This window comes from Condylostylus longicornis, unplaced genomic scaffold, assembly GCF_029603195.1.
Source record: "Condylostylus longicornis isolate FDR11 unplaced genomic scaffold, ASM2960319v2 ptg000048l, whole genome shotgun sequence".
Lineage (NCBI taxonomy): Eukaryota > Metazoa > Arthropoda > Insecta > Diptera > Dolichopodidae > Condylostylus > Condylostylus longicornis.
The window spans coordinates 15,921,047-15,930,293 of NW_026578017.1; the positions used below are offsets into that span (position 1 = coordinate 15,921,047).

The 9,247-nt window shown below is 24.8% G+C and overlaps 1 protein-coding gene across 1 annotated transcript; it reads left to right on the forward strand.

Annotated features, from left to right (window-relative positions):
• Nucleotides 1-2,254: 2,254 nt before the first annotated feature.
• LOC129611084 (trypsin-1-like) lies at nucleotides 2,255-3,251 on the forward strand. The gene is made up of 3 exons (XM_055524021.1): nucleotides 2,255-2,441; nucleotides 2,504-2,946; nucleotides 3,013-3,251. The coding sequence occupies exons 1-3, from the start codon at nucleotides 2,322-2,324 to the stop codon at nucleotides 3,203-3,205; spliced, it is 756 nt and encodes a 251-aa protein (XP_055379996.1). The 5' UTR covers nucleotides 2,255-2,321; the 3' UTR covers nucleotides 3,206-3,251.
• The last annotated feature ends 5,996 nt before the right edge of the window (nucleotides 3,252-9,247 follow it).

The window sequence follows — 9,247 nt, forward strand, 5'->3', positions numbered from 1 at the left end:
AAATACAGAATATCAGCATTAATTTACTTAAGACGCCACATAATTTCTCAAAATTTCGAAAGCAAATATCTTACTCAAAGCTAATGTAATCTCTATATAAAAACCAACTCTTTAATAACATTATATGAAAATTAAGGAAAAAATTAATTCAAATCCTTAAAAGATTTTAGATAAAAAACATTTTTTTTCTCTATTTAAAAAAAAATGAATTTCTACTTTCATTCTATAATAGAAATGTTTTGAATATACCAGCTTACTTAAGTATTTTATCGTAGAATACCAACTATAAGAGTACATAACATTCATTTGTGTATGATTTTATGCGTGTTACATGACATAGTATAATCGCATTTAAAAGATAACAAAAAGTTTATTTAATTAAATATCCTTTTTTTTCTATTTTCCTTTATATTTGTATGTTAAAATATACTATGAATACTATTATTATAGGGTAGGGTCGGTGCTCAAATTAAAAAAATTAAGGAAAATTTACTTAGTTATCAAAAAATTTTTGTTGTTTTTTTTTTTGAGTAGGCATTTTGGTAGGTGGAACATGTGTAAGGAATTTTTGAATTTTAGCAGAACTAATTATCCTAAAAATTCGTTGTAAATGTTTTTTGCATAGAAATTGATGTTAATGAAATTGAATATTTTTTATTTTGAAAATTTTTACGCTTATGTCATAGATAAAGGATATGAACGTAAGAATTAAAATTAAACAAGTCGAGAAAATATAATTTTATAATATTAATATATTCACAGAAATAAACAAATTTTAAAAATGGAAAGAAAAATCTTAATTGGCATATTAGAAAAAATTTCAACGCAGTACATAATTTGACATATTGGACTTACATCTCAGTGTAGGTTGAAATTTAAAGAAATATTGTATGCCTATATTAATATAGAGTGTTTCACATAAGATGATAGAGTGTTTCACAACTAATTTCAGGAATGATTCTTAAATCAATTTCCAGCAAAAAATTGTATGGGTAGAAGGGAGTGGTTTAGATACACTTGTTCTCAAGCTACTGCCTGATGAGAAGGGAAAGGTACCAAATTCTTACTGAATATAAATTAACGATTATAACTTCGAAACCATGAGATAAAAAGTAACCATCGGGAGCTTGTTTTAATGGCGATTGATTGTTGTTTATTTAGATGCATTAAAAATCTAGTACCTTTTTTTTTCAACAGACTGTAACTCGAAAACGAATATATCTGCACACTCTCCAACCACACAATTTATTGCTGGAAATTGATCATAGAATCCTGAAATTATTTGACATCTTATTCGAGAAACACCCTGTATATACATATTTCGTTCTACTATTAAACGGATAACATATTAATTAGGGTATTTAAATTCTATGATGAAATTTTAATTAATATTTTTTAAGAAACTTTAATGTAAATTCCTTTTTTGGAAGGGTAAAATGTTACTAGATAATCTAATATTCTTAAACTTAGGAATTAAAAATTTTTTGTCAACTGAGGTCATATAGAGGTGAAAACTTAAATTTTTTAGTATTATGACGAATGCATATAGGTATATCAGAGCTTTATATCCAAATTTCTTTTTGATTAATTCAAACACATTGCACAAGTTCAAAATGACCTTATAAAAAAATTTCAAGATAGTTGTAATGCCTGTTATAGGTAGGTAATTCTTTGGTACCAGATTGTAGAAAAAAAATTATTTATTGTTCGCGTATGCAAAATATTTTTGTTTAAAAATTCATAGTAACGAGCAACATTTTTTCAAAATTGTTAAGAATTAAAATATAAAAAATTTTAAACTAGAGTTGTTTACTATATTATGTTTATTTATTAAATTTAAAATCAATAGCCTAACTGTTTGAAATAGTTTTCAAGTATCAGATTTTGTTACACAGTTTCACCGGAATGTTTCATTGTAATTATAAAATAAATATTATGAAGAAATATTTCTGAATTTCTATTCAACTCAAGCAACTTAAAACAATTTCGAAAGATTAAAAAGCTCTGATTTGGAACAATAGCAATTAATTAGATCCCACTTAAAAATTAAGTGATAATATTGGCTATAATAGAAATTGCGATCTTCATCTTATCATTAATTTTTTTCAACTGAACGAGCTTATTCAATTTGTTCAACTTATCATTCTGAATTATACTTAGCGTATGCTTATCATACTATATTTTTAGCAAGCATTCTTATATTGACGGAAAGATTCTGAAGAATTAATATATTTCAGTAATAAATTTATAAATACGGAAGAACACCAGCTTACTTTATTCGGAAATTTAATACGAGCAGTACAGAACTGAAAATAAAAAAAATGAAATTTGCTTCAATTTTTTTGATATTCACTATAGCAGCTAGCTCTGCTTCAGCGTTATCATTGGACGGTCGTATAATTGGTGGCGAAGAAGGTGATATTACAGATTTTCCATATCAAGTAAGTTTAAAAATAAAATTAAAATTGAGTGCAGAAAATAAAGCGTTCATTGTGTCTTTTAGCTTTCTTTAAGAATCGGAGGACGTCATAATTGTGGTGCTTCAATAATTGCTCCAAGATATGCATTAACAGCAGCACATTGTTTAGAAAAACGACGTGCCGATGAAGTAACATTACGTGGCGGTTCAACATTTTATGCTAATGGTGGAAAAGTTGTTGAAGCTGCCGAATTATTTATTCATCCACATTATAATCGTTATAATGATTACGATGTTGGAATTATTAAAACAAAATCAGATTTATTTGGTGAAAATATGTCACCGATACATTTACCATTCAATGATGGTTCTATTAAAACTGGTAGTATAGGAACTGTTTCAGGATGGGGTTACATAAAAAATGGAACAACTGTTTTACCAGATAAATTACGTTATGTTCATTTACCAATAATTGATCAGGAATTATGTAATAAAGTAATGGAAAAATATGGTGGTGTAAGGGGAATGTAAGCATTAAAAATTGAGAATTTTATTTGGATTATTAATATATTTATTATGTATTTTTTCGGAAGGATGTTCTGTGCTGGAGCACCAGGAAAAGATGCTTGCCAAGGTGATAGCGGTGGACCAATGGTTATGGATGGTGTTCAAATTGGTGTTGTTTCAGCTGGAATGGATTGTGGTAATCCAGAATTATATGGAATTTATACAAGATTATCACAAGCAAATGTTAGATCATTTATACAAAATATTGCAAAAGTTTGAATATAAATTCATAATTTAATTTGAAATAAAGTGGTTCGAGTTATACATAAAATATTTTTATTGTACAACACATATAAGTACTTTTCGATTCAAATCTAGATAAAATATTTTTTATTTACTATATTGTGATTGAAAATATTTTAAATTTAATCACAGAATATTTTAAATTGCTAACAAATGAGCATTCTGTTTCTGTTTATTTCTATAATTTCAGTAAATCAGTGTTATCGCATTCAATGTGGTCTTATCATTAAGTCTTATCATTCGCGTAAAACAAATAAATATATTAAATAACACTAACACCTTCGAATTCAATTAAATCAAACTTGAGAGGTTCTTTTACGATTGTATTGCCATTCTCACATGTTTCGAACTTTCAGTCAATTATAAATTTCCAATATAAGTAAGTAATTTAATTGAAAGTGCGAATTTCAATGTAAGATGTCTGAATTTCATTTTAAATATGATGTGTAAAGATTAACTAGAGCACCGCATTAGAAATACCACATAATTAACTAATCAATTACTTCAATTCGGCCACTTAAAAACTTTTAGTATAATAATTATAAAAATCATCATAAAAAATCTGTTTCACTTATATCATGAGAAATTCATAAGTGACTGCACTATACAAACATACTCGTATTATGTTTATTACTAATATCGTAAATAAATTTATTTTTAAGTAAATAATAAAAACTTAATCTATAAGAACTCAAAATATTCAAGCATCATGGCATATTTATTAAAGTTCCTATGATGGTGGCATTTAAGAATGTGATAAAAACTATCGTTACAAAACTAAATATTGCGTATACGTTTTATATGAAAAAAGAGACAAAAATTCAATAAAAATGTTATAAATTTTTATTTTTATATCTTAAAAACGTAGAGATTTTAAATATTATTGCCTTATTTTTAACATTTTTATTTTACGACACACACACAAACATTAAGGGTAAAATTATTATTGAAAATTCATTTATTGTCACTAATATTAAAAATGAGAGTTTAGTTTATGTTGCATGTGACAAATATAACGAGGGAATAGAAGCGTTCAAAAATGTTTTTATTATTGGCTGTCAAAAAAAAAAACACAATTTTTTTTTATTGCATATTTTAGTGAAGAACAGAAAAATTTCTCTTTTAATATTTTTTGTTTTTATGATAAAGTCATAAATATATACAAAAAATAATATCAAAAATTTCATAATAAATTGTACGACACAATAAAATAAAAAATGCTCTATTATTCATAAAAATATCAACTTAAGAGAAATTCTATTTCCAAGCCATTATTCTATTGTTCATTAAAATCAATAAAATTTTATATAAAAAACAAAATAAATAAATAAATTCCAACTTTACCGCTCCTTTTTCGATTTAATTCACATAACGACCTCCTAACCTAAACCACCTTACCTAGACATACACATACAAAAAAAAAAATTCACTAGAATAAATTTCATTTTAATAACATTTAAAATTTTCACAAAAAAAAAAAACAAAGAAAAAAAATTAATACCTAACATGAAGCAAACCAAAAAAAAGAAAAACAATTGAAAAATTCATAGATTTTGACAGCTTTTATTACTAAAAATGTCAAATACAAGCACAAGAAGAGAAACAAAACGAAAAATAAAAGCAAAAATTTTTGCGTCGCGTCATTCCTTAAAAAGCCATAAAATATGAAAAGAAAAATGATGACATTTTATTAATGACTTTTCTATTATTACTGTTATTATTATTACAGTTATTATCATCTTTCCTTTTTCTTTTTCATTCTGTTTGTTTTTATTTTCTTTATATTCTGTCATTGTTACAGTATTGATTTCATAATGTTTAAATTTCAAGTATTTTGTGGTGACAACAACCTTCGCTATATACATAACTGCATAATTATTTTTATAACAGTAAATAGGTATAATACAATGTAGGTATAAGTATACCTACTATATATGTATATATTTAAATGGCAGATTGTGGAAAAAATGATCCAATAAAAATGGAAAGGAAAAAACATTCTTCCGATTAAATATGTCAACTTATTTGATCCGCCATTCATTCATAGACTTATGGCTCCAATGATATATAATTCGAAACACATGCATACATACACCTATATACGTAGGTATTCAAACACGTAAATATGTAAAATCGCAAAATATTTATTTTTATACTATATATAGAGATAATAAAAATGTAAAACACACAGACGTGCAATGTTTACAATTTAGATAGGAAGAAAAGCCCAAAATAAGTACGTCATAATATAAATAAAGAGAAAACCCAAGGAAGAAATTCACACCCACAAAAAAAAAAAATATTTTGTTTAATGACAATAATTTTCTAAATGCAAAAGAATATTAAGTAAAACAATAGGTCGGATAATAAAAGTCATAGAATATACTACAAAAGTAATACAATTTAGGAGAAAATCTGTTATACACCAAACAAATTGGGCTATAAGTTCTAATTATTTAGAAAATTTCCTTTGGTCTTATAAAAACTCATTTTACGTCTGCATTTCTCATTTTACATTTTTATCGTTTCTAGGAATTGAAAATCAAAAACTAACATTTTCTGAAAACTTCTAATACGTTATAACTTGTAATAGTCGTAAGTATAAGTCGCAAAATCTTCAAAACAAGTATTTATCAGACTTAGCGTAAAATATCAAATTTCGAAGATAATTAGCTATTTCCCAATGCAAATTTAACAAGTTTAACAAATTTAAAAGTTTAACTTAAATTATTATAAAGTAATTTCAAACATTTGACACAATATTTAACGATTCTGATTACAGACTGCAATTTCTAATTCCTTAAATATCAAACAAACTACACAGAAATTAAAGCGGGACAAAAAATGAATGTTCACTTTACAATAAAATTCACAACATATTTGAAGCAGAGCGTTTGATATTAAGGAGAAGAATAGTATTTCAGGACCAGTTGAAAAACAAAAAAATATTTTAAATTTAATTACAAATAAGCAGGTAAAAATTACTACCCCACGTATGAATTTCAACCAAAGAGACCAATTGTACGTCTTAGTAATATTAAAATAAATTAAAAGCTTTTGAATTTTAAAGCACATTTCCCACAAATATTAAAATTCCTGCTGGTTTAAAAATGTCAAATCTGTAATGTCAATTTTTTTTTCTAGAAAAATAAATAGAAAAATAACAACTTTAATAAAAATCAATTTTATTTTATTGAGTATTTGTTTTTTTTTTCTCTCTTTTTATGTGCGTCTCTTTATTATTATTCAATTTTGTTGTAATTTATTATCAAAAGATGGCAATCATTTATTTATTTTTGTTATAACGGTTTTAAATTCACTTTCTTTTTTTTTATTCCCGTACTTCTTCTTTTTTCTTTTTTATGTAGATTTATTTATTATTTTGTCTATATTTAGATAAAGAGATCTCTCATAAAGATAACCTTGCTATAATAAAACTTTCTGCTTTCCTTTTTCTTTTTGTTAAAATATCTAGGTAGAAAATACAATGTTATAAACTGTGCGGTTATAAGAATGATAGATGACAAATCAAACTGTTTTGACAGATATCTTCTGTTTCTTTCTTTTTATTTTTGTTTTTTTTCTGTGTTTTGTCATTTAACAACTTGAACGAGATGTTTATGTTAGCAACAAACAGGGTGGGCAAAATCAACAAACATCTTAATACTTGTGGTATGCAATGTAGTTAAAGTATATGTATGTGTAATGTAGATATGCCGAGGTATACAATAAAATAAAGAAAAATTTTTTGAATAAATAGAAAAGAAAACAGCGAAGGCGTTCTACACTGGTTAGTTTCAATAATTTGAATATTTATATAAATAACATTATGTAGGTATGTAAGTATTATGGTAATCTATAAATGGTAGTAGTTGTTAAATGAAATGTTAAAAGATTAAAATTATGCTATAAATTAAGTTAATAATTTTAAATTTAATATTACAATTTTTTTCCATTATAGCTATAAGCATAAAAAATTTACTCTATAGGTTATTAGTTAAATGATTGTGATTTATACTGATTTAATGGAAATCAATAATAGCTATACTTACATACATATATATTTATAGATTTTTGATTGAGGATGTTGATATAATTGTTATTATAATACTAAACTATCTATAATGAATTAAGAGTTTTTTAAAAAAATTAATTTAATAATATCATAAAAGGTAGACTAATATTATTTTATATTACATCGATTTTATTAAACGATTGAAGGAGGAACTTAAAAAAATTTATTATTATTGAATATTTATTATATTTAAATGATTTTTATCGAAATTCAACAATGGAACATTAAAATTTTTTTAAGCTAATAATAATTTATATTAAATACTATAAAAATATTGTTATAATATTATGTAATATGTAGGTTAATATTCAATAAAATAAAAAAATTAGAACAAGGTTAATTATTGTACAATTTGAATTAAATAAATAAATTGAAACTGTGCAGAATGCTTTTATATAATAAAATAATTTTTACTTAGATTCATTTTCCAAAATAGAGAATTTTAGAAAAAAATCAATATTATCTTCGGGGCGTACATTTATTAGTCACTATTATTGTGTTGAATTCTTTACATGTGTTCAATTTCATAAACAAAAATCTTGTGAATCCACTACAATTAAATTTGAATGGTGGTAAAGTATCAATCGAAAACACAGAGAAATACATGTAAAGAACATGTAAAGAAGAAAATAATAGAATTAGAAAACAAATAGAAAGAAAACTATTGGCCCCGAGGTCGTAGGTCCGGATTGTCAATATACAATAAGCTGTTGATATACAACCAAATAATAAAGCCTAAATGACTGACTGAGCGAAAAAGACCTCTCGAATCAGCAAAAACTGCTGCGACAGCACATCTATGCCTTCCTTCACGGAATATAGACAGAAAAACACGACAGAGCAAAACAAATGATTAGTCAGTTTGACTAGTTTTAGGAGTTTATGACCATATAGTTGCGTTTTAGGTTGGCTTAAATTCCCCCACTATTAACAGGTCTGATAACAGGTTGAGTTCGCCTATCTTTGTCTTTCAATGATTTTGAACACCTGTATTAGAAAAAATGTGTCAAGTATATTAAACTCTCTTTCATTATGTAAATTTACGGCAAATTAATTTATTCCATATTATAGATAGACTATACTCTTAAATTATTAACGTATATGTTTACTAGTACAAAATCACGCCAGTCATAAATAAAATATGGTTCGGTAATTTCAGAAGCTGATTATCTAAATTTAATAACTAAAATTTCCATGAAATTTTTGAAAATATATGCAAGCTGCTTTTTATGTTAAAAGTTCATTAAGATTTTTTAAAACAATTAATATAATTGTTAATTCAACAATTTAATTATTATTTTTTAAATGAAATTTTCACATTTATCTACACTCACAAAAGAAAAGTATCATCCTGTATATGAATTTAGCCCAAAATAAACTCAACTACAACCGCAATCATTTAAATTCAGTTACATTTTATTGGTAGATGACTCGAAATTTTGTCAAGATATCACTAAAACAAATGGCCGTTGTGAATTTTCATGAATTAAAGTATAATTTTTTTCATTCATTACATAATATAAAGTCATTTAAGATTACACCTACTAACAACTTTCGCTATCTTAATCGGAAATCACATTTATGATTAATATTAATTTTTAAATTTAATCGAATCAGGAAGACTTAATTATTTTAAATTACTATTTAATTCTATCATTAAATTCATTTAAATTTTATCTTTTATGCTATATACCAGTTTTCCACATACTGCGTATAGCTATTAGAAATTACTAATCACTTCATTTAAAGAACAAAATAATTGACATTTCAAATGTATGCCAAATTATTCTTGAAAAAAAAAATTGTGCTAGTAGGTGGGAGGTTTACCATTTTCAATTTAAGCTACAGAAGCAAAAAAAAAAATTTTTTAAACAATAAAACGAATTTGCAATGGAAAGCAAACAATTTTGAATTTTTTTTGTGTTTCATTATTTTGTTAAATA

Coding starts and splice junctions, on each gene's coding strand:
- LOC129611084 (XM_055524021.1), top strand. CDS start 2,322: ATGAAATTTGCTTCAATTTTTTTGATATTCACTATAGCAGCTAGCTCT. Junction 2,442..2,503: donor TTACAGATTTTCCATATCAA/GTAAGTTTAAAA, acceptor TGTGTCTTTTAG/CTTTCTTTAAGAATCGGAGG. Junction 2,947..3,012: donor TATGGTGGTGTAAGGGGAAT/GTAAGCATTAAA, acceptor TTTTTTCGGAAG/GATGTTCTGTGCTGGAGCAC.